General features: G+C 46.4%; 1 protein-coding gene across 1 annotated transcript in view; it reads left to right on the top strand.

Moving 5' to 3' along the window:
• Positions 1-26,017, top strand: part of DNHD1 (dynein heavy chain domain 1) — a 79,505-nt gene that overhangs the window by 42,156 nt on the left and 11,332 nt on the right. Inside the window, 17 exon segments of the mRNA XM_041729837.1 lie at positions 3,192-3,319; positions 3,418-3,610; positions 4,012-4,106; positions 4,627-4,834; positions 6,420-6,545; positions 6,860-6,957; positions 7,060-9,931; positions 10,143-10,320; positions 10,491-10,683; positions 10,924-11,212; positions 18,579-20,178; positions 20,359-20,567; positions 20,768-20,972; positions 21,050-21,152; positions 24,773-24,922; positions 25,178-25,360; positions 25,488-25,919. Of these exon segments, the coding sequence (XP_041585771.1) occupies positions 3,192-3,319; positions 3,418-3,610; positions 4,012-4,106; positions 4,627-4,834; positions 6,420-6,545; positions 6,860-6,957; positions 7,060-9,931; positions 10,143-10,320; positions 10,491-10,683; positions 10,924-11,212; positions 18,579-20,178; positions 20,359-20,567; positions 20,768-20,972; positions 21,050-21,152; positions 24,773-24,922; positions 25,178-25,360; positions 25,488-25,919 (7,262 nt within the window).

Raw genomic sequence — 26,017 nt, 5'->3', positions numbered from 1 at the left:
GACTCAATCCCAGGACTCCCGGATCATGTCCTGAGCCGGAAGGCAGACACTAAACCACTGAGCCACCCATGCGTCCCATGCACACATATTGTTTGTGTATGCATGCTTATATGCATGTGTATATGTACATGAATGTGTGTATATGTGTATATAAACCTGAGTAGATCTTAGTTGCTAAGATCATTGCTTACTAGGGCTCCTCAGAGAGTGGATGATTCCAGGACTACCACAGGATAGATATAAGATAAGCCTAGGATATTTTTTTAATCCAGAAAGTAAGAGAGTAATAAATTCCTTTAGTAAGTGATGGGAGCATGTCACAAGGACACAGAAGGGATGTCAACTGGCCAAATCTGGGACAGTTTGAGCACCAAAGTACAAAGTAAACTATTGGAAAAATAGGAATATATGAGCTTATTATCCATGCTAATAATAAATAAATACATAAATCAATGAGGGAGAAATGAGGACTTGCACTTAGAGTAGAATGGCAGGAGTCAGCTGGTAAATGGGGAAGGAGAAAATCTGGAGGGAAAAATCATCATTTTGTAAACATTCTGGTAAATATTGAATCAGGTAAGGATCATCAGTGGATGTCAAATCTGAGGGCAGATTTGATGAGGAGTAGAACATTTGCACATTCTTAGAGATTTCCTACAGAGACTACTTATTAGTTGGAAGGGAGGAGAAAAAAAACTAGCAATTATTTAGTGGGGAAATTGGGCAACATTTTGACCAGGTGATCAAAGGTTAACATCACCAATGAGGGAGAGATGGAAATCATGTTCCTCCAAGACATGGTACCCAGAAGACACAATACCTATTCAGTAGTCCAGCTGAGAATGTATAACTTCAGTTGTGAAGAAAATCAGGAAAGCACAACATTATGAACTTTCTGCTAACAAAAAAAGGAGAAGGGGGTCTATATACTTAAAAAATATCTATTAGAAAATATAAAGGATGTGAAGATTGTTCTAGATGAAAGACGTTAAAGAGACATGACAAGTGAATGTGGTACTTGATCTTGGACGGATACTATACTTGAGGGGAAAAATGCTATATAGGACATTATTAGGTCAACTGATAACATTGGAAAGGACTGTATTAAAGTATATCAATGTAATATATATCCCTGTTCTTAGTAAATACACATCTGAGTGTTTGGGGATAAACAGGGCCATGAAATATGTAATTTATCTTTAAATAGTTCAGAAAAGAATTATGTGTTTGTGTATACATATGCCCATACACACACAGAGCATGTAAACACAAATGATAAAGAGAATGGGCAAAATGTTAGCAAAAGGTGAATCCGAAGAAATGGTATGTAGATATTCTTTTTACTGCTTTTGCTTGCAACTTAAAAAAATTTGAAATCACGTAGTGTCTGGGTGTCTCAGTCAGTTAAGTGTTGGACTCTTGATTTTGGCTCGAATCATGATCTCAGGGTTGTGAGACTGAGCTCTTTGTCAGGTTCTGCATTCAGTGTGGAATTTGCTTAAGATTCTCTCCCTCTGCCACTCCCCTCATCCCCTCCACTCCCATGGTCTCTTTCTCAAAAAAAAAAAAAAATTGAAATCACTTCCAAATAGAAAGTTTTAAAATGCAGTGGAATTTACTGTGTAGATACTACAGCAAATGTCTGTCAGAGGATATTTGCTATTAATCCTCAAGATTGTCTTTCTCATGTTTCTGGAGATATAGTGCCTGTTCTTTCTTACAAAGGAAGTTCTTCACTTGTCCAGTATTTGATGTTGAGACAACTGCTATCAAAGATTATATGAGTCTCTAGTCAGATCTTTTGAGTTTAGACAAAGGAAGATTGGAAGAGTTTAAAATTACGTGTTTTTTTTTTTTTTTTTTTTGGTCAGATGAGAGCTCTGATAGCCTGATAGTGATTCTAAGCCTCTCAGTATTCTGATCTCCACAATGGATGATGCTTACACATGTAAGATGCATAATTCCCAGCATTCGGGTGTTATCATTTTTTCTCTCAAGAAAGTATATTAGAATTCAAATGAATGAGAATGACAATTTTACTGCAATATCCTTGAATCTTGTCTGATGTCTCTTAAGTAAGTTACAAACCTCAGTACTATCATAATTATGATTATTTTAAAAGATTTATTTGAAAGGGAGAGCATATACCTCTGTGGGGGTGGGGTGGGAGCAGAGGGAGAGATACCCCAAGCAGACTCCCCACTGAGTGCGGAGCTGACACAGAGCTCCATCTCACTACTGATGAAATCATGACCTGAGCCGAAACCAAGAGTTGGACACCCAACCAACTGAGCCACCTAGGTGCCTTCTCAGTACTATAATTATTAACTGCAAATTACATTTGACACCTGTCTCACAACTGAATATAAATTATTAGTCAAGAATTAATGCAGCAGCTTATGAGATGAAGGGAGGGAATAATGACAAGAAATACGCAAAATAGGAAAGTGTCACCATTTATCCTTTATGGCCCTCTATGGGACAAATCATTTTCATATGCCTCTCACTGGACTTATTCATCTGTCTAACATATTTGTTGAGTGCCTATACTGTGCACTGGGCTTGCAGTATATCAATGGGCAGATAACAAATCACCTGCCCTCACAGGCCCAACATTGTAGCTGGAAGAGAAAGACAACAAATAGTAAACGTAAAATACAACCAAATTATGGAGTATTTTAGAAAGTGACAGGTGGCATAGAAAAAAAGAATAGAGCAGGTGAGAGGTGTTGAGAATGCCAGAGAGGGTAGATAGTTTGTAAAGGCTTGGGCTACACAGGCCTCAAGCAGAAGGACTTGAATTTGGTGAGGGAATGAAGTATATGATTCTCTGAGGAAGAGTGTTCCAGAAATAATGAACTGCAAGTCAGAGGCCCTCAGCAGGAGGGAGCATGCCTGGTGCACCGAGAAACTGGAGAGAGCCTGGTGTGGCTGGAGCGGAGTCAGTGAGATGGAGGCTAACAGAAGAAGAACCCTTCTCTTGTGCTGCCATCACATTTTCCCAGATAGTCTTTCCTTGGAAAAACTGTATTTGGATGGTCTCCACCTACATTGGACTGAACAATTTTGGCTACCCCACCCCTGGCACTTTGAAGACCTTCATTTTGGCCATTAGGAGCTCTTGACTGACCACTCCCCATCATGCCCCTTCTCCACACACAGCTCAGGCTTCAACCAACCCTATCCCACAGGGGACGAGAGTCCTGTGCCCTTGCCAGTCTGTGGGACCCGTCCGATTGTGCAGCAGCAGCGCATCTGGCACCTGTACCGAGTCATCTCTGAAAACATCAGCGAATGGAAGTGCATGGCTTTTGCCAAGGTGCTGACGCCCTTCCTTGGAGTTCCTGCCTGAGGGTGGAGTCTGTGGGGACAGGTGGGGAAGGGTCTCCAGCTGACAGTGAGCCTTTTTCCCTACAGTTCAGCATGACTATGGCCCAGGAGAAGACCGATGGCTGGCTGACAGAGGCAGCCCGGATGAGTACAACCCTGGGGCTGCACAGCCCAGTTCTGCTGCACTGCATGCGCATGCTGGAGGAGTTTCGCAGCTACCTGCCATTACTGACCAAGCTCGGCAGCCTCCAACTCCAGAACTTCCAAGCCCTTCTTCAAGGTGTGTTTTGGGTAGAGTCAGGGAGGGGAAGGGAAGGACTTGGGGGTTAGAACAGTGTAGCACCTGGATTCCCTGCTGCTGCTGGAGGCAACACCTGTCCTCCCTGGATTCCTCCTTGTCTTACCCCCACAGGGACTAACATTTCTAGTCTCCTGCACCATCATGTGGGTCTTCTCTGCTGACTTGGACTAGACTAAGGCTAGAGTCTTTGCTCTGGGCTCTGTGTTGTGCTCTGGACCCTACATTCTGGATTCTTAGCTCTATGTTGTACTTTCAGATCTGCTGTCTAGGAGCTGGGCTGGGCTGGGCTGGGCTCAGGGTTGCAGATCTGGGACTCTGGGATATAAACTGAACTCTGCCATACACTGGGTGTTGCTCTGACTTCTCCCCTTTACCTCCAGCCCTAGGGCTAGGCAGTCTCCACAACATGGAACTCCTAACACTGGGCCAGCTGCTCAGTTGTCCGCTGCTGGAATTTGCAGATCGAATCAATCAGGTGGGGCCCTAAGGAATTGGTCAAAGCCCAAAACCTATTTGCTAAGCTCTAATAGATCTAGTTAAGTCCCAGCAGCCCCTTGTGACAGGGGACCGAGGATACTGGCTTATGGGTGGGAAGGTGGGAGGTTGAGTTTGCTGTCCTGTTTGGAGGGTGTGGGCAATCTGATGGGCGGTTTCAGATGCTGACTGAGTGTGTGCCCCACCCCCAGAAAGAACTGAGTGGCAGCCCCAAAGTTTTGGGCACACAGGACAGCAGATGTTCTCTGTACACCTGCCCTGTTCCAACTTGAACTGGTTAAGGTAGTGTCTCCTTAGCTGAAACCTTGCAAAAGAGTGAGTTTCAAGGCAGCAGCTTTAGGTCAAAGTATGCTGCTGCTGACCTGTCTGAAGCCAAGTGGGCCTGCTCTCCATCTCTGACACTTCCACTCCCCTGAGCCTTGGCCTTTGAGTCCCAGCTTCAAGGCTAGCCCCTGAGCCATTATCAGCCAGGGCTGGCTCCTGAGACCCAGCTGTTCCAGATCTGGCAGTGTGAAAATGAAAGAGTCCATGCCCAAGAAACCCTCCGGCAGCTGCAGCGGGGCTGGGAGACACGCCAGCTGCGACTGATCAACTTCATCCTGCACGTGCCCTATGAGCCCCCAGCATCGGAGCGCTCCAAGAAGCACGAGGTCCGCAGCCCCCAGTGGGAGGTGGTGAGCCAGGACAGCGGCACCTTCGTCCTCTCAGGTGAGAGCCAGCCATTGGGGCCCAGTGATAGCCCACTGCTAGGGGCCAAATTCATCCACCATGTCCACCAAGCTCTGTGGAGCTTCTCCAGCTAGCGGCCCATCCTTATCGGGCAGCAGGAGACCTCAGTCTGTCCTGAGACAGTGTCTTCCATGGAGCTTCTTTTAAGTCTTGATCTAGGGAGCTCCCTGCTCCCTCCCTCCTGCCCAACACCTGGCCTCTTCAGCAAAGGTCCTCCCCTTTCTGGGTGTACTGAGCAGTAGTACCTCATGGTCACGTCTTTCCATTTTCTAGTGCTCTTTCCTCTAGATTGCATCCTGCTGTCTGATCTTTTTGCCCCACTCATTCACTCTTCTGTCATTCCTACATCAAGCTTCCCTGCCTTCTCTGAGCCAAACGCAGGAGATGCTGAGGTTCACAGGCAAAAGTCCTGTCCTCAGGAGCTCCCTAGTCCAGTGAGAGAGGACAATGGAATAGAGATGAGTGCATGATGGAGAATCTACTGAAGGCAGTAGAATCTCAGAAAGAGGCCCAGCTTCAAAGGACCAAGGAGAGTCAAGAGGAATCTTCCCTTCCCATAGGCAAAGTCCTCATGTTGACTCCCAAACTCCCAAAGGAGTTTGCCAAACTTACAGGGAGAGGAGGGCATTCCAGGCAGAGGGAACAGCACAAGCCCAGCCACTTGAGATGGTACAGTTAGGGAATTGCCAGTAGAGGAGAAATTCTCTCACCCAACTCACTTGAAACCCAACTGGCAAATTCAAAGTTAGTTAATAGGGAGATCATAAAATATGATATATATATATTTTACTTTAGCTTAAACATACAAACATACATTTATTTACTAACCTTTTAGCCTAAAGACAAGAGCTTTACTTTGATTTGCAGGCAACTAATACAAGTTCCTCGCTGCTTTTCTTGCATTAATGCAACATCTACTGTTTCCGCTTTCAGTTTCTATAAAGTCGAGCAGTGATGAAGACACTTGTGATGTTGCTGGAGTCCAGAATTTTTCTAGATTTTATTATAATTTCCCATTTTTTAAAAATTGGCTGGCTTATACCTAATTTAATACCATGTTTTTATCACTCACCTTTACTGGAGGCTTTCCATTGTTTCCATAGAATCAGCAACTCTTGAGGTGCCTGGGTGGCTCAGTTGCCTAAGCATCTGCTTTCAGCTCAGGTTGTGATCTCAGGGTCCTGGGATCAAGCCCTGCACTATCGGCTTCCCTGCTCAGTGGGCAGTCTGCTTCTCCCTCTCCCTCTGCCCCTCTCCTCTGCTCATGCTCACTCTCTCTCTCTGTTTCAAATAAATAAAATATTTTAAAATATTTTTAAAAAGAACTAGCAACATATTTCAGTGGTTAACATTAGATTAAATTGTGTAACTACGATTATAACTTACTGAATAGGCTTGTAAACACACTCTGATTCTAGGTGAGCATATTTTTCAACTAGCAGAAAAAAATATGTTTGGGTCTTCTAGAGAATACCTGGGAACTGTGAGTTTCAGTGTAATTTGGGTAATAGTAACCCCTGCCCTTGCCCCATCTGACTACTAGCTCAGGAATCCACTTCCTTAGATTACAGCAGCCTGCAGGATTCTATCCAGGAAAGTCTTCAGATGTTGTTCAAGATCCTGGCCATCCAAAAGTCAGGAGACTTAAACAAAATAGCTTTGGAGTGGGTGACCATCATGCATAGCTTGAGTGAGTATAGGCCTCTAAGCTGGGGGAATGGATGGGACCTGAGGTGGAATGGCCTGGAGGTTTGGGGTGAGAGGTGGGGGTTGGGTAGGGGAAGATCAGAACAGAGTGAAGATCTCCTTCAGAGCCACTTCCTGGGCTCAGATGACCAGGTGAAAGTTTATTCACGGTGAAAGTTTGCTGTTTTCCAAACAAGGTCCCTGGGTCCTACTGAGTATTTTTTGGGGGGGCACCCTGAGAGGTCAGGCCCAGCTGGACCCCTTTTTAGAAGCTAGAACCCCAGTCTCCCTCCAGTGTTCCTCTGGTTGCTCATACAGGTGCTCTGCTGAAGGTGTGGGTGATTTTTCAGCAGAAGTGGATTTTTCTGAATAAAGTTCTGCACGAGATGAAGATTGAGTTTCCGAATCCTGACCTGGTAGGGAAGAAGGGTGAGGCAGGTGGACAAGGGCTACTGCATAATGGGGCTCAGGGTAAGGAGGGAGAGCTGACTTTACTCTTATCCCCTCTCTTACCGCAGAACTCCCGGTTCAAGGCCATGGATGATCAGTATCGGACCCTGATGTTGATCTCTGTAGGTGACCCCTTGGTTCTGTCACTTATAGTGCCGAGTGTCAAACGGAGCCCTCTTTTCCAAGGCCAGCAGCTGCAACAACTGCTGCAAGCAGGCTCAGTGGAGCTGGAGGGCATCATTATGGCTCTGAAGAGTGTGCTCTATCGGGTGTGTACTCATTTCCCCCGCCTCTTCTTCCTCAGTGATAGTGAGCTGGTGGCACTGCTGGCTTCCCCACTGGAGTCGTGTGAGGCCCAGCTGTGGGTACGACGCTGCTTTCCTCATGTGCATGCTGTGAGCTTCAAGTCCAGCCCAACCGATAGAAACACAGATGACCGAGAGTCAAGCCCAAACACATCCACTCAGATGGAGGCAGTAGCAGTGCTTGGGGCAGGTGGGGAGGAGGTTAAGCTGCCGGTGTCCATTCCTCTGCATCCAGATCTCCCCAAATGGCTGGCCTTTCTGGAGAATTGCCTGCGTTCAGCACTGGTGCACATGTTGCAGGACTGTGTGGCATCCCGTCTTGCTCTGGGCCCATCCCTAGATGAGACCTTCAAGCAGCTGCCCCAGAAAGGCCAGCTGCCCCCACAGCTATATGTCCACCACTGGCTCGACCTAGTCCAGGCCTTCCCATGGCAGTGTGTGCTGGTGGCAGAGGAAGTGGTATGGTGGGCGGAGATGGAGGAGGCTCTGCTTGAGGGGAGGACCCTGGCCATGGTCCCCATGCATGTGTGCAAGCTTGAGGCACTGGTACATTTTATACGGGCCCAGAGGGCCTCCCAGGGTGAGCAGCCCCTGCCTTCTGTCCGCCAGACCAGCCTGCTCAGTGCCCTGCTGGTCATGGCAGTGACTCACCGAGATATAGCACAGCTGCTGCAGGAGCACCAGGTCAGTGATCTGAAAGATTTCCACTGGGCTCGCCAACTCAAATACCGCCTGGGTTCACCTGACGTCATCCCCCAGAGCCCTCTGCAGAGTCTCAAGACTATTGCATCTACTGAGACTTCTCCATCGCCAGCTGCATGTTGGATAGACGTGCTAGGCCGGTCCTTCCTGTACAATTATGAGTACCTGGGTCCCAGACTAGGGTCTCTGCCCAGCCTGCTGCCCGAGCGGCCAGCCCTGGTACTGTTATTAGCCTTGGAGGAGGTAGCCTGTGGAACTCTACTGGGTCCTGATGGAGTGGGCAAGGCAGCCATGGTGAAGAGCCTGGCACAGGCCCTGGGGCGCCAGCTGGTGACGATGCCTTGCCTGCCTCAGATAGAGGCCCAAAGTCTGAGCAACTACCTGAATGGTGCCTTGCAGGGTGGTGCCTGGCTGCTGTTGGAAGCAGCTCAACGCCTGCCCCTTGGCTTGCTCTCTGCCTTGGGCCAGCGCCTAGCTGAACTGCAACACCTCTACGCTCCACTGTATCAGGAAGCCTCCAGGAGCACCAGCACTGTCGACCCCACGCAACCCCAGCTCCTCGGCAGTGGCTTATTTGAGAAACATCATGTATATATACGCCTTGGCTATGGTTCTCTCCTGACGCTGCGTTCCCTGAGCCCTGCTGTGCCTGCCAACCTGCACTTGCTACTGCGGCCTGTGGCATTGACACTGCCTGACCTGCAACAAGTGGCAGAGCTGACCCTACTGGGTGCAGGGATGCGGGATGCCTCCCGCATGGCTTCCCGCCTATCTAAATTCTTCTCCCTAGAGCGTGAGCTGGTGGCTGCACCTCTGCCTTGCCGCCTGCCACTGCTCAAGCAGGTACTAGAAGACATGATACAGGATTTAAATGCGACCAAGGACGAGTCCAAGTCCCTAGCTGTGATCGAGGAGGCTGCCCTACTGCGAGCTCTGCTACATTCACCACTGTTCAGCATCCTCAAGGGTACCCATCTGCACAACCTCCAAGAGCTGCTCTGTGGGCTCTTCCCTAATGCCAGACAGGTGCTGGCGGAGCCTGTAGCACATACACCGAGGAAGCCACTGCTGCTGGAGGAACTGCAGCAGATAGGCCTCCATCCTAGCCCTGAAATTTTGGGATCCCTGGAGCAGCTGAGACAGGCTCTGGGCCAAGCTCTGGGGGTTTTGCTCCTGGGACCTGCAGGCAGTGGCAAGACCACTTGTTGGCACAGCTTATTTAAGATCCAGAATCGGCTGGCAGCCAGGGAGGACACCTCAACCCAGGGCTGCCAGCCTGTGGAGATCACACACCTGTATCCCAATGTCCTCAGCCCCCAGGAATTCCTGGGATGGCTAGAAGGTCCCTGCTGGCACCATGGCATCTTCCCTAGGCTGCTTCGTACACCCAGTCCGTGTCAGACTGTGGGCCCAAAGGAGCCACCACAGGAATCAGGTGGGATCCAGCACTGGATAATATGTGACGGGGTTGCCAATGCCGCTTGGATGGACTCCATCACTTGCCTCCTGGGCGAAGTCCCCCAGCTCAGCCTCCCCAATGGTCAACAGATAGCACGACCCCCAGGTACTTTTCTCCTGATGGAGGTGGGAGATGTAACAGGCATGTCTCCCGCAGTGGTGGGCCAGTGTGCCCTAGTCTGGTGTGGTGGGGAGCAGACTTGGAAGGATATGCTTAGTGTCCTGATGGCAGCCCTGCCCCATGAGTACCACCTGCAGCTCCAGACAGTCACTGAGCTCAACCACCTGGCTGAAGTGCTGGTGCCAGCAACATTCGGATTCCTCACCCACCAGGGTGCCAGCTCCCTGCTGCAGGTACATGGGCAGCAGGCCATTTGCCCAGGCGTGGCTGAAGTCACCAGCCTGGCCCGTGTCTTACGTTGTCTTCTTGACCCCCACCTACGCATAGATGAGAAGGAGAAGGCACATATCTCAGGTGAAGGGAAGGGAAAATAAGGGATGGTTTGGAGAGAAGGGGCTTTAAAGACAGCTGGCATATAGCCAGCACCTACAGCATGGCTTCTTTGGTGGATTTGGGCCTGGGGATTGAAAGTTGACAGTGACAGAGCCAGTGTCTATGTCTTCCCTCACCCCCATCCCACTTTTTCCTACCTCGGCTCCTATTCTGACCATCGTGACCTTTGCAGAGGACCTCAGCTTTAGTGATCCTATGGCCCAAAGCTGCAAGTCCTCCAAAAGCAGCTCTCTGAACCTGCCTCAGGTTGACAGTGATGATGTACCTAATCAGCGCAAGGAGCACTTGCTGGCTGTCAGCAGCTTTCTTTTTGCATTGATCTGGGGCTTTGGAGCCCACCTTCCCTCCAGGTATCTGCGGAGGTGGGGGTGGGTGATACAGGAGGGCTGAGATGGACTGGCACATGGAAGTTAAAAGCCAGGTGACATCACTGTCGGGGGAGGATGGAATTGTGTGAGTGTGTCACAAATGCAACTGTTGTAACTGTCTGACATTTTTGCCTGTACATCCATCTGAACAGGCTCTGGCCCCTCTTTGATACCTTCTTGAGAGATTCTATTAGTTGCCTCTCCGACTACCCTGAGCCACCACCTTCAGCCTTGGTGTTTGATCTACATGTATGCCCTGAGACTGGGACTCTGGTCCCCTTCACTGGCCATTACCTGGGCAGCCGCATCAGGGGAACTCTGGGCACATTTAGCCCTTCTTTACAGGTGTGAAGACAGCGGGGCAGCAGATGGGGTCAGGGCTCAAGGAGATATCCTGGGGAAATCCATGTTCTAGGCCCACCTGAGGCCCACCTGCTCCCATTCTTTGATATGTTTTCACAATCACAAGAATATGTGAAGCGCTCTGCAAGTGCAGCTCTAAAACAAAACCCCTAGACTTTGCTTTCAGCTAGATTACTGTCCTAAACTGGCACTGCCCCAGTAAGCCCTGCTCCTGTCCTACAGACTGAACGGCTCTTATATGTGGTGGACCTGCTTCTGTCAGAGGGACATCCAGTGATGCTGGCTGGAGAGGCAGCAACAGGGAAGTCCACCTTTGTGGAGATGCTAGTGGAGCCACATCATTCTTACACGTGCAGCCCCATCCACTCTGCCTTCACTCCCCTCCACCTTCGCCTGCTGCTGAGTCAGGGGGTCCAGGGCCAACCACAAGCTGCCCCACGGCCTGGGCAGCACCCAGATTCTAAAGGCTCCCTCCTCTTCCTGCTGGAGGATCTGCACCTGGCTGCTTCTGGTAAGGAGCTGAATAGAGGGAAAGACAGAGTCATTGTGATCTCTTGAGACTATAAAATCTCAAGCAATATTTACTGACTCCCAATTAGACACCTACAGACCAAATCTCAGCATCCCATTCTTAATATCTTTTCATTGTACATATGCTCCCGAACAATCCTACTCCTCTCATGGCTTTATCCACCATCTCTGTGCTTTGACTGCTAAATCTTTATCCCCAGGCCAAGCTTTTCTTCTAAGCACTAGACCTGCTTATCCAACTACTTACTGTATATCTCTACCTTGTTGTCCCATTGGCACTTCAGATTCAACTGTGAACTCATCATCTTACCCCTAAACCCTGCTCCTGTCCTCTGAGTCACTAGTACAACCATCTATCCAGTCACGTAAGCCAGAAATCTTGTTGACATCTCCCCATTTCTTACCAAAGTCCTTTCACCATGTCTCTCAATTTGGCATTCCAAATCTCTCTCAAATCTTTCCACTTATTTCCATTCCATCTTCCCTGGTTCAGACAGTCATTAACTGGAACATCAGTGAATTCTCTTGCAAGGTTCCTTGCAGTGAGGCTTTCTTCTCTAGGCTCTTACACTCTGTACTCTAACTGAACTCAACTATGTACAGGCATTCAGTAAGTCAAGCTCTCTCTAGCTTCTGGGATTGCTGTCCTCTCTGTCTTCCCTACTCTACTAATCTGGCAAAGTCTTTGTTCTTTACAAATAATCTTAGTATCTTCTCCAGAAAACCTGAGCCTTAGGTTAGATACTCATCTTGTGTTCTGTACAAAGATCTGTGACAACCATGGTTCTACTATTATATATTTGTTGATCCTTTCCATGATACTCTGAGCTTCATGAGAAGAGAGATTTGTCTTATTCATTTTGATTGACTCAACAGGAAGTAAGTGCTCAGTAAGAGTTTGTAGAAGCAAAAATTAGAAAGGAAAGGAGAAGTTGTGAAAAAGTTTGGGATATTGAAGTTTAAAGTTTCTCAAGTGGTGGGCTTCTAGATAATGACAGGTTTGAATATGGCCATAGGAATGGGCAGAAATGAAGTATAGGTACAGGATAATGAAGTCAAGGAAGTCAGTGGATTAAAGCATTAGCTGGATTGTCCAGTTAAACACAAGTCTTTTATGGGATGTAGAAAACTTGAATCAGGATATACGTACTTAATAATAGTAGGTACAATTAATTGAGGACTATGTTCTACATGCTTTATCTAGGTCATCTTTAGTGTTCATAAAAGCCTAGTAAGATGGAGATTTGTTATGATCATTTCAGAGATGAAGAAATGAAATATTTTATAACTTGTCCAAAACACTTTAGTCAGTAAAGTGTCAGAACCAAGATTAAAATTTAGGTCTGGGGATCCCTGGGTGGCGCAGCGGTTTGGCGCCTGCCTTTGGCCCAGGGCGCGATCCTGGAGACCCGGGATCAAATCCCACATCGGGCTCCCGGTGCATGGAGCCTGCTTCTCCCTCCGCCTGTGTCTCTGCCTCTCTCTCTCTGTGACTATCATAAATAAATAAAAAATTAAAAATAAATAAATAAATAAAAATTTAGGTCTGCTTAGCACCTTTAAAACATGTAATTTTCTACAACTATGTGATTTGGGCCTTTCAGTGAATTTGCACAAATAATCAGATTGTCAGTGGAAAATAGAAAGGGTGAATTCAGATCTGTGAATAGCAGCTGAGAAGAGATTTCAACAGGAAGGTTGCAAACATTGTAAGCAGTGTTGTGAAATGGCAGTGTTACACAGCTGGCAGTGTAAAAGATATCCCAGGGTGACAGCCACCAAAACATCTAGTATAAAATTAAAAATTAATAAACATACAACAAAACAAAAAACTGTGACCCACTATCTAGAGAAAACAGTCAAATAAAAACTGACTTTGAAATGTTTTCGAAGTAGAATCTAGCAAATATTTACAGCAGCTATTACAGCTAATTATAAAAGTACTAAGCTACTTAAAGAAAAATATGATCTGAATGAATAAACACATAGTAATCTCTGCAAAGAAATGAAAACTATTAAAAATAACTAAACAGAAATTTTAGAACTGGAAAATGTAATAACTGAAATGAAAAATTCACTGCATGGTTTAATAGATTGAAGATAACAAAAGAGTCAGTGAATCCTGAAGAACAGAAATATACTGAATATGAATAGAGCTTCATACACACACACACACACACACACACACACACAGACACACACACACACACACCAGGAGTTCCAAAAGAAAAGGAGAGAGAATAGGGCAGATCCACCCTTGGGGAGCAGTGAGTAAAAATTATACTATTATAAGGTTCTTACACTCATGAAATGTGAAATAGGAAGTGGGAAAGGTCAGGTATTAAGTGTGAAGTGGCACAATATTGCTTATAATTATCAATATATTGAGGAGGCATATTATAATCCTAGAAAAATCACTAAATAATATTAACAAAGTATAATTTTAAAAATATATTTTAAATGTAAAAATACTTCTTATATAAAAGGAATCAGAAAATGAACAATAGAGGAATTAAAAATAAAAGACGATTAGAAGACAAATGGCAACATGATGTGGGGACACCTGGGTGGCTCAGCGGTTGAGCATTTGCCTTCAGCTCAGGGTGTGATCCTGGAGTCCCGAGATTGAGTCCCACATCAGGCTCCCTGCATGGAGCCTGCTTCTCCCTCTGCCTACGTCTCTGCCTCTCTGTGTCTCTCATGAATAAATAAATAAAATCTAAAAACAAAACAAAACAAAACAAAAAACCTGGCAATATGATGGACTTTATTTTTTTTAAGATTTTTATTTATTTGAGAGAGAGAGCATGCACAAGTGGGGGGAGGGGCAGAGAGAGAAACAAACTCCCCACTGAGTAGGGAGCCTGATTTGGGGCTCCATCCCATGACTCTGAGATCATGACTAAGCCAAAGGCAGACATTTCTGACAGCCAACCCAGGTGCCCAGAATGATGGGTTTTAAACCAACCATATGAATAATGACATTAAATGGAAAGTCCTAAGCACTCCAAAAAGTCCTTCAAGACAAAAGGTATTACCAGAGATAGAGAACTGGACATCTCCTAATTAAAAGATTTAATTGAAAAAACCCACAAAAGTCCTAAATGTGTATGTACCTGAAACAGCTTAAAACTATATAAAGAAAAAAATGGATAGAAATTAGAAATAGCAAGACCAAAAATCATAGTAGGAGATTGAACATTCCTCTCAATAATTGATAGGAGAGAGGAAATAAGGATATAGATCTACATACTACTATCAACTGTTACAGAACATCATAGTCACCAACTACAAAATGCACTTTCTTTTCAGGTGTACATGGAACATTCTCCAAGACTGTTGATATGCTGGGCTATAAAATAGTCTCAAGAAATTGCAAAGGGTTAAATTTTATAGAATATTTTCTCTGACAACAATAAAACTCAACGACAATAAACCTAGAAAATTCCCAAATTCTTTGAAATTAACACACTTCTAGAGGTGCCTGGATGCCTTAGTTAAGCATCCAACTCTTGATTTCAGGTCATGAACTCAGGGTCCTGAGATTGAGCCCCCATTAGGCTTTGTGCTGGGCATGGAGACTGCATAAGATTTTTCTCTCCCTCTCCCTTTGTGCCCTACACCCACTCTCACTCACTCTAAAAAATAAAGTAAAATACACTTCTAAATAACTCAACCATTCCAGAAACTACATGATAAATTCAAAAATATTTTGAGCTTAATAATAATGAAAACAAAATGTTATCAAAATCTGTGGACTGTAGCTTAAGCAGTATATCCCCAGAATGCAAAGTTGACTCAACATTCAAAAATCACTATAATTCATGACATTAACAGAATGAGGAAAAGTGTAGGATCATCTAAGTAGATAAGAGAAAGCACTTGATAAAATTCAACACTATTCATGGTAACGTTCAACAAACTAGGAATAGAAGGGAGCTTTCAGTTTGATGAAGAACATCTATTAAAACCTACAGCTAAATAAATAAATAAACCTACAGCTACTTACTTAATTGGTGAAATATCACACATTTTCAAAGATCAGTCACAAGGCAACAATGTCCACTTTCACTGCTTCTATTCAATATTGCAGCAGAGACCCACATCAATGCAATAAGAAAAAGAAATAAAAGCCTTTAAAATTGGAAAAGACAAAGTAATACTGTCTCTACTGGCATACAACATGATTTTCTACATAGAGAATCCTAAGGTAACAACAATAACAAAAAACAACCCTACGAAACTGCTAAAAGTGAATTTAATTTAGCAGGGTCAGGGTATCTGGGTGGCTCAGTCAGTTAAGCATCTGCTTTCGGCTCAGGTCATGATCCTGGGGTCCTGGAATTGAGCCCTGCATTGGGCTCGCTGCTCAGTGGGGAGTCTGTTTCTCCCTCTCACTCTGCCCCTTCCCCACCTTGTGTGCTCTCTCTCTTTCTCAAATAAATAAAATCTTTAAAAAATAATTTAGCAGGGTCATAGGATGCAAAGTCAATCTATGAAATCATTAGTATTTCTATAACCTAGTAACAACATTTTATTTTTATTTTTTAAAGATTTTATTTATTTATTCATGAGAGGCACATAGGGAGAGAGGCAGAGACTTAGGGAGAGAGCCTGATGTGGGACTCAATCCCAAGACCCCAGGATCATCCCCAGAGTCACAGGCAGACTCTCAACTGCTGAGCCACCCAGGCGCTCCCTAGTAACACAATTTTAAAATACAGTTTAAGATATCATCTGAAAGCTTAGAATATTTAGGAATAAACTTATTAGAGATATACACTGAAAATTACTAAATTTTGCTAAGATAAAGGAGACTCAAATTAATGGAGAGATATACCATGTTCATGGGTCAGAGGAGTCAATATCATTAAGGTGCTTACTTTCCCCAACGGATGTATAGATTCAATGCAATGTCAATCTAAACCTGAGAAGGTTGGTTTTTGTTTATTTTGTAGAAAATGACAGGATTGATAAACTCATTATGAGACTTATGGAAACACAAAAGGCCTAGAAGAGCCAAGACAACTTTGAAAAAGAAGAACAACGTGGAAGGGCTTACAGTAGTTATTTTATTTTTTATTTATTTATTTTTTTAAGAGCACTGCTTTATTTATTTATTTCTGATAGTCACAGAGAGAGAGAGAGAGGCAGAGACACAGGCAGAGGGAGAAGCAGGCTCCATGCACCGGGAGCCTGATGTGGGATTCGATCCCGGGTCTCCAGGATCGCGCCCTGGGCCAAAGGCAGGCGCCAAACCGCTGCGCCACCCAGGGATCCCCAGTAGTTATTTTAAAGGCTTATTATACAGCTATAGTAATCAAGAGAGTGGGGTATTGGTATAAGGACATAGATATAGACAGACTAATGGAAAAGAGAACCTGATATATGATATATGATGATATATGGTCAATTGGTTTTCAACAGTTGTGTCAAGATAATTCAGTGGGGGAAAAGATAGTCCTTTCAATGAATGGTGTTGAAACAACTACCTATCTATGGGGAAAAAAGGGAACCTTGAATTCTACCCCATGATATACACAAAAATTAATTACAAATCAATTAAAGGTCTAAATGTAAAAGCTAAAATTATAAAACTTAACAACAAAATGTTGCAGAAAAATCCGTGTGACCTTAGTTAAAAGCAATGATTTCTTAGGACACAAAAATTGGATTTTAGGAAAATTAAAAACCTATGCCCTTCAAAAGACACTGTTAAGGAAATGAAAAAATAAGCCACAGACAGAAATATGATACACATATCTATCTGACAAAGGACTTATAACCATATTGCATTAAAAAGCTCTTAACTCAGTAATAAACTCCATTTTTAAAAATGGATAAAAGAATTGATACTTCACAAAAGAAAGATTTGTGAGTGGCCAATAGCATATGTTGAACAGTATTATTCTGCATAGTCAAAACCTGGAAACAACCTAAATTCCCATCAGTATGTCAGTGGATCTACAAATTGTGGTATTTTTATAATGGAATATCACTCCAATAAAATGAAACACACTGATGCACACAAAACATGGGTGAATCTCAAAATCATGCCAAGTAAGAGAAGCTAGACGTGGTAAACTACATACTATATGATGCCCTTTATGTGAAGCTCTAGAACAGGCTATGGGGCACCTGCGTGGCTCAGTCAGTTGAGCATCCAACTCTTAGTTTTAGCTCAGGTCACGCACGGTCTTGGGGTCATTGGATCAAGCCCTGCTGTCCAGCTCTGGGCTCAGCTCAGCTTGGAGTTGCCTTGGGATTCTCCCTCTCCCTCTGCCCCAACCCCTGCTCATGCTTTTTATCTAAAATAAATAAAATAAGGGACACCTGGGTGGCTCAGTCTGTTAAACATCTGCCTTTGGCTCAGGTCATGATCCCAGGTCCTGGGGTTGAGCTCCGCCTTGCATTGGGCTCCCTGCTCAGCAGAGAGTCTGCTTCTCGCTCTCCCTTTGCCCCTCCCCTTGCTTGTGGTCTCTCTCTCTCTCTCTCTCTCTCTCTCTGTCAAATAAATCCTTTTATAAAATAAAAACTTAAAAAAACAGGCAAAGGTAATTGATAGTGATAGACATCAGATGAGATAGAAGTTCCTGAGACAATGTAGTGGGGGGATTGACCGCAAAGGGTCACGAGGAAACTTACTGAGATGATGAAAATGTTCTAAGTATCATAAGAGGAACAGTTACATAGGTGTATACATTTGTCAAAACTCACTGAACTGGAGATCCCTGGGTGGCTCAGCGGTTTAGTGCCGCCTTCAGCCCAGGGCGTGATCCTGGAGTCCTAGGATGGAGTCCCACATCAGGCTCCCTGCATGGAGCCTGCTTCTCCCTCTGCCTGTGTCTCTGCCTCTCTCTCTCTCTCTTTCTATGTCTCTCATGAATAAGTAAAATCTTTAAAAAAAAAAACTCACTGAACTAATACATTTAAAATGTGTACACTTTATTTTATATCAATCATATCTTAACATCGACTTTATAGAAGTACACATGTGTACACATGTGATAACTCCTCCCTCTGATTATGGTGACTTCACTTTCCCCCTATTGTGGTCAGATCAGGTTTCCATCCATCTCAGCTTCCAAACCCTTCTTCTGTTGATGAATAATTAGTCACAGAGGTGGGATTTGTGGGGAGAAGAAAGAAGAAATTACTCACTTTTAGGGAGAGTGTGGGGGAAAGAGATCAATTTACTCAGACATGACCACGTCCCAACACATCAGGTGTACAGAATTCCTGTAGAAGCCTGTGTGTGCCAGAAGTAAAGCAGGGATAGGAGGGACAGAGTAACACTGTCACGTGCACCCCTGCGTGTCCTTACTGTTGGTCTTCGTGTCCCACAGACCCAGAGAAGAGCTGCCAGCCAGTGTTGGAGACTCTGCGCCAGGCCATAGATGGCACGGTCTATGCCCACCACACCCTGGAATTGCAGACTCTGCAGCCCACAGTCAACTTCCTTGCCACTGCCACAGTGCCAGGCTTCTGTGAGCGCCCGCTGTGCCCACGTCTGTTTAGACTCTTCACAGTGCTGGCCCTGGGTAGCATGACCCAGGCCATGCTGCTGAGCAGGCACACACCTAGCATCCAGGCCTGGCTTGAGCGCTTTCCGTCTGTGGAACGGGAGGGGGTTCTAGCAAAAGCTCTGGTCCGGGCCTCCGTGGAGGCCTGGGAGGCTGTGCGCAACTGCTTTCTGCCTTCCCCCCTCCACCCACATTACCGCTTCTCCCTGCACTCTGTGAGCCAACTACTGGGCAGCTTGCAGCTGCTACCAACCAGGATGGGTTCCCGGGGGTTTCTGGACTGTCCCAACCATCAGGAGCACTTGCGCCGGGTGTCAGGCTTGCGTGGCACCCGCCTGACAATTATGATGGCCATGCGCAACATGGTACGTCTTTGGTTGCATGAGGCACAGAGAACTTTTTGTGACCGGCTGGACAGCCCTAGGGAACGCTCCTACTGTGCCAACCTGCTCCTAGAAGTAGCTCAGAGTGTCTTCTGCTGCGGGCCGGCACCCCAGAACAGGGGCAAAGGCTATGAGGAGGAGGATGAAGAAGAGGAGGAGGAGAAGGTACCTGAAGTGGAATCTGAGGGGGAGTTGGCCCAGTGGGAAGACTTAAGCAACAGCGGCAGTGAGACAGAGGAGGAGGAGGACCCTTATGGCCTTCAGGTCACCACAGGCTCCCCCTCCAATGATCCAGGTCTAGCACCTTCCATAGCACCAGTAAAGAGGGAGACCACAGAAGGTATAAACCAGGAGGAAGACACAAAGTCTTCTGGCTACAAACTACAATTAAACAGAAACAAGAATTGGTGGCATAAAACATCCCAGATAGACCTGGCCTCACCCCTTTTGCTACCAGTGCTGCTACTACGCCCCCAGGAAAAGCCCTCAGACCTAGTCTTCAGTCAGGAGCTGATACTAGGATCCAACTCTGAGAGCCCCAGCTTGTACCTGGAACGGCAGTGGGAGAGCCTGGAGGAGCAGCTGTCCACTTCAGCAGCTCAGCTGAAGCTGAGCGCCCACCTTGCCCGATGCCACTCCATGGCCGAGCACGTGGCCCGCCTGGTCCGGGTGCTGGCCAGGCCCCGGCAGCATGGCCTATTGCTCTCAAGGGCTCTGGGTACTGGGCGCCATACTGCCATCACTCTGGCAGCTAGCATTTATCAGGCCCGCCTCTTCCATCTGCCGACTGGCTCAGAGGAGGCCATTCTCCAGTGTCTACGGGATGCCAGCTGGCATGCTGGCATGTTAGGCCAGCCAGTGGCCCTGCTGGTACCCAAGGGTGTGGATCTTACTACCCTTCATCGTCTGCTGGCCCTGGCAACCTCAGGCAGTTTCCCTGACCAGTATACAGAGGCAGATCTGGACAGCATTGAAGAACATCTCCCCAGGGAGAACCTTAGTGTCAAGCAGAACATCAAGAAGGAAATGCTGTTGCAGAGGTGAGGCCAAGAACGCCATGCTAAGGGCTGTTCTGCTCTTGCTCTATGCTGGCCAAAAGGCCAAGATGAAATCTAAGAGCTGCTGTGAGGACTCAGAAGATCAGGGCTAAAGGGGTCAGGTTTGGGACTGGGGCTATCCTTTATATAAGGGAGGACAGTATCTGAACCCTTGGCCCACAGGTTCTATCAGCAAGTCTGCAACCACCTGCACATGTTCATCCTGATTGGAGATGACCAGGCCCATAAACAGTTGCCCTCCACCCTTTTCCTGAGGCTTCTTCAATTGGCCATTGCTAGCATTGACCGCTATGAACCCTGGGACCAAGACTCCCTGATCAGTGTGGTCCAGCACTACCTGGAGAGTGATCATAATCTATCCGTTGATGGTGGTGAGCCCTTTTTACCTGTTCTCACTACTCCTCTCAACCAGGTTTTATTGAAGATTCAGGTCAGTCTCTCTCTTCCAAGAACCTAGTGATCCCCTTCACCTTTTCTGCCCTGAATCACCTTTTCTTTCTGAATCAGAAAAGGGTCCCTTTTCTTTCCCATTCTCCCACAAGTTCACAGGCTAAAACCATGCCCATTTCAGACTCCTTGAAGTACCCAGACCTCCAGGCATCAGTTCCCAGTGTGGCCAAAGCCATGGCTCTCATCCATCTCTCGGCTGCCAGCTACCATGGACACCTATGCCCTGAGTTGCCACTCATCACCCCCAAGACCTTCCTAGACTTTCTGGACACCTTCATGCTGTTGCAGCAACAGATGACTCTGCAAATTAAGAACAAGGCCCAGCGGTGAGTGGCCCCATTTCCTGCACTGTACCTCCTGCTTCCTTGGGCCCACTTACGTTGTAGGTACATTGTATCTCCAGGATCCAGAATGCCTTGGACAATCTGAGAATGCTGATTGAGAAGCACAATGCCTACACCAACTTTGTCTTCAACTTGGAACAGTTGCTGAAAGGCTCCCACAAGGTAAAGGGGGAGAAGATTATGAGGTATGCACACTAGGGTCAAAGCAGGGGCCCAGAGGGGGACTTTGGAGGAGCCAACCAGCCTGCACCTTAGTTCTTATCTCCCGAGAGTACCCTTTCCCCAGGGAATCTCTTTAATCCCTGCTACCTCTTCCTTTAGATCTTAGGCTCAAAGTTCCCCATGGCACAGCTGAGACCAGACTGATTCTTCTAAACACATGAAACCCCAGTGTCTGCTTCTGCTGTCCTTAGTATGTACTTTGACTATGGGAAGTCCAATATACTTCCCAAGATCTCCACAGGTTCCCATCAAGGACAGGGCAGAGATTACACTCTCGTGGTTGCCTCTACCCTTACCCATTTTTCTCCTGGATTCTCTATCATGGCTCATTGGCACACCTCTTATAGCCATCCTCTTTGCCCGTACAGCTTTATCCTTGTACCTCTTCCTATCACAAAAGCAACAACTATACAAGGCCCACATATACACTGGGGAAATGCGGATGGGTGATGGAAGTCAGGCAATTTTTATTTTAGACCAAAACCAGAAAGATGTTGGAATGGTACACTAGACCTCAATGTCCTGAACTTCACTAGTCACCCTCCTCTAGGCATTCCCTAGCAACCAGTTCTCTTTTTCTCACCTCTTCCTGTGCCCACTCCACCGTATTATTCAGCTACCCCACCTTTTCTTTAGAGCTCCTCCAATACAGTTCTCATGTAACAAGAGAGAATTTTTCTAGTCTAAATCTAAGTCCCATTTTGTTTTTAATAAGAGGAATTCTGAAATAGCTCTTCTTTTTCTTTCTGCTGTATAAGGCTTTGATGAAGATTCAGGGATAACTTCAGAGAACTGAACTAGTGGGCAACTCATACACAGACAAATGCTTCCCTTCTGCTGGGCTTTCAGGCCACAGAGCTCCCAATGCCTAGCCTGTCAGGGCTATCACCTAGTACTGCACAACTCTAGAAGCATGGCTTCCATTGTATCTACATGCATGGCTGTCATCGTGTTCTCTGTAAATGCTATTCCCTAGAGTTCTCATAGTAATGGTGCCCTCCTACCATTCACCACCAAGGATCATTAGCTTAGATGGAACCTCAAGACTCACTTGAGGTTAAAAAAAAAAAGTTCACAGAGGGACAGGATTGCCCTCTCCCATGTTTTCCAAATTCCATTTTCTTGTCTTGGGTCCTACTATTTCCCAGGATAATTAATAACAGGAATTATTTATCTGGTTTAAAGATGCTATTATTTTTTAAAAATGCTATTATTATTTAATCCCATGGTCAGTTATATCAAAGGACAACATAAAAAAAGCCCAAAATCTAGATAAGAGATGTTCATAGTAGGGGCACCTGGCTGGCTCAGTAGGAAGAGCACATGACTCTTGACCTTGGGGTTGTGAGTTCGAGCCCTGTGTTGGGTTTTAGAGATAACTTAAAAATAAAATCTTAAGAAAAAAATGAGAGAGAGATGTTTATAGTGTCAGAGGCATTCAGTGTCAGATCTCTTGGCTGTTCACTCAACAGCCATAATAGTGTATACTTCTTTCAGTGTTCCCCACCCCAGGAAATGGCATCACCACCCACTTAGTTAAGCTAAATCCCAGGAGTCGTTCTGGAGTCATCCATCTCTCGTTTCTCTCATATTCAACTGGTTCATTTATTCATTACTGTACTCTACAAAAGTTAATTGAACTGCACTCTTTTTGTCTACTCACTCATCAGTATTTATGTCCATGCCTACATCTAGATAGATAGATAGATAGGTTGATAGAATCCTTGCTACAACTTTCTGAGGTGGCTCTCCTTTTCCTCATTTTGCAGATGAGAAGACTAAGATCCAGAGAGATTAGGATGAGGATTAAATGAAATCTTACATGGACAGCATTTAAAAGTGTTAGAACATAGTAAGAGCTCAATAATGATAGTTCCTTCTAATAAGAAAGATAAGGCACTGTACTTGCCTTCATGGTACCTAGTTTACTGGAACATATAGCCTCATCCAGGCAATTACAAAACAGTACGTTATGACAGAGAAAGTCCAGGGCACTCTGAATTATCAAGACTTTCTGGAGAAAGCAAAGTGCCACAATGAGTAATGTGTAGAATATGGCAAGCACTAAAAAAACATTCCTTAAATATGGAAACAAAATGTAGTGCACCAAAGTTGATACCTGGAGGTTAGCAAAGATTTGGCATAAAAGGGGGGTGGGTCTGGGGAGGGTGTCACAGGCTGAAGTAAAAGCACGGACAAAGGCCCAGAAGCATGGGAACATGTGCCACATTGGAGGAGCTAGAAGTCAGGAATGGCTGGAGAGTAGGGTGTTGGGGGAGGAGAGAAATGAGGTTGGAAAGTGGAGTCCAGGCCTCCTGGGCACAAAGGCCTCATAAACCAACTGGGAGAGTGGCGAGTGTTCAGGAACATGATGATGATGGTATTTGGCTGGGGCATGGAGAACAGAGTAGAGGAAGGGGCTTACGGGCAGAAGCTCAGACAGCCATGAGGGAGCACAGGCTCAGGCAGAGGAGCAGACAGGACAGACATGTTGGAAGTAGAACTGAAAGGCCTTGAAGACGGGTTGGGTTCAGGGGAATAGAAGGGATGGAGTCATGGTAATAATAGGTTTTCTTCTTTGGGAAACTTAGATGTGTTTTGCCACAGCTCTTTGAGACGAACAGGTGAGGAGGTGAAGAAGATTGCAAGAGATCTGATGGGGCATAGCCAAGACACTGTTCATTTGTGGACATGTGAAGTCCAAGAGGTCTGTGAGGCATCAAAGAGGAGATTGCCACTAAGTAGATGGATATATGGACGTGGAGCTCAGGAAAAAAAATCTGACTTGAGATAGCAATTTGAGAGTTGTTAAAGTATAAGTAGTAATCAAAGCCATGAGATTAGGGAGAGCATGTAGATGTGCAGAATGTGAAGATGAGGAGGCCCTGAAACATTGCTGAGGAATATTTAAGGGATGGTAGAGGAAGAAAGAGCAGCCACAGTAGTTGGAGAAAGCCAAAGGATAACATGGGGTCATGAAAGTCAAGGGAAGGGGTGCCTGGGTGTCTCAGTGGTTGAGTGTCTGCCTTCGGCTCAGGGCATGATCCCAGGGTCCTGGATCGAGTCCTGCATCGGGCTCCCTGGTGGGAGCCTGCTTCTCTGCGTATGTCTCTGCCTCTCTGTCTCTCTCTCTGTCTCTCTCTCTGTGTGTCTCTCATGAATAAATAAATAAAATCTTTAAAAAAGAAGAAGGAAAGTCAAAGGAAGACAGTGCTTCAGGAGGTGGGGAACTGTCTTCTGTGACAAATGCCACTAATGGGTTAAGTAAGAGTATACCAAATAGTTGAGCACATAGGCCTTGGAGTCAGACTGCCTGGGCCTGTGTGGCAGATCAGAAGCAATCATCCCCTTGGAGCTGCATTGCCAGGTATGTAACTTATAGACCAGTAAGGGACAGTCCCAGGGCTCAGTCTTTATCTGGGGCATATATGGAGTTCAACTTGGTCATCCTGCCTATCAAATGAGGAGTATGCTGGAGTCCCAAGTCCCCAGGGCTCCCTTTGGGGTATTTCCACCTGGCCCAGGATCTGGAGCTGCATAACCTGGATCTCTATTTACAGAACCTCCGAATACTTCAGCAGCAGCTAGACAAAGGCAAGCTGCTATTCAGGCAGCAGCTGGCAGAGTGTCAGCAGCAGGAGAACCTCATTGAGAACCTGACCAAGCAGCGGGATGCCCTCCGGGCTCAGCATGAGGCTTTCCTGGAGCAGGTGGGCTCTTCCTGCTGCCTGCCCTGCACTGCTCCTCCCTTTGGGTGGGGACCACCTTTCACAGGATGATACCCAGAGGAGGGAAGGGGATGACTTGTCATGGCATCTTCTGGGGGAGGGGACATAGGTAGTAAGATGGTTTGGGGAATTGTCCCTCATGGGAACTCCTAGGAAGAAGTGATCCCCCCTGGCAACACCTTGAAGGAAGAAGACACTCTGGGAACTCACTTCAAGAGTGCATATCTCCTCATTTAGATGGGCAAGGCATTCCTGGGGCCTCTGAGCCAGCTGCAGGTGGCTGACTTTGAGGAGATACGGAGCTATCGAGCACCACCAGAATCTGTGGTCCAAGTGACAGATGCACTGTGTGACCTGTTCCACTGTGAAACAGGCTGGGCCAGCGCCAAGCAGCTCTTGTGCAGTGAGGATTTTTATCAGGTAGGGAATGTGGAGCACAATGGAAGAGGAGAGTGGAGGCCAAAAGGGGAGACTCAGCAGAGGGAGGCTGTTGGGGCAAGGTCCATAACACCTGTGTCTGCCCTTACCCCTCTTAACACTTCTCCAGGAGCTGGTGTTCTTCCCCAAGGAGAAGATGACGGACTCAGAGATGATCAAGTTAACCCAAGCTCTGAAGGCTCCAGGTATGACTGATGCAGCTCTGCGGGCAGTAAGCGTACCTGCGGCCAGGCTGGCAGCCTGGCTCTGGGCTGTTCTGTGCTATGGGCTGGCACAGCGCCGAGGACTGCCCACGGGCCTGCTGCTGCGGCAGATAGAGGCCACCCTGGCTCGGGAGCAGACCCGCCTGGGGCACTACCAGTTCCAGGCCCAGGAGATCATAGAGCACAATTTGGATCTGGCCAAAAAGCTAGAAGATGCCCAGACTTCACACAACCATTTGATGGAGAAGCTCAGTCAGGCTCAGTGTGACCAGTATCACAAGTGGCCCATCAAGGCTGCCCTGCTCACACCCATGCATTCCTGGACTACAGAGCTCCAGGTAAGGAGCCCCTCCTGGATTTCCCTCCAGAGTCCATGTCTGTACCACTGTCCCCAAACCCTCTGATCCTCCCTGGGCCCTCCCTGCCATGCTTTCTT

The sequence above is a fragment of the Vulpes lagopus genome, chromosome 15, assembly GCF_018345385.1.
Source record: "Vulpes lagopus strain Blue_001 chromosome 15, ASM1834538v1, whole genome shotgun sequence".
NCBI lineage: Eukaryota > Metazoa > Chordata > Mammalia > Carnivora > Canidae > Vulpes > Vulpes lagopus.
Note: the sequence above shows the minus strand (reverse complement) of the source record. Positions and strands in the feature narration are given on the sequence as shown.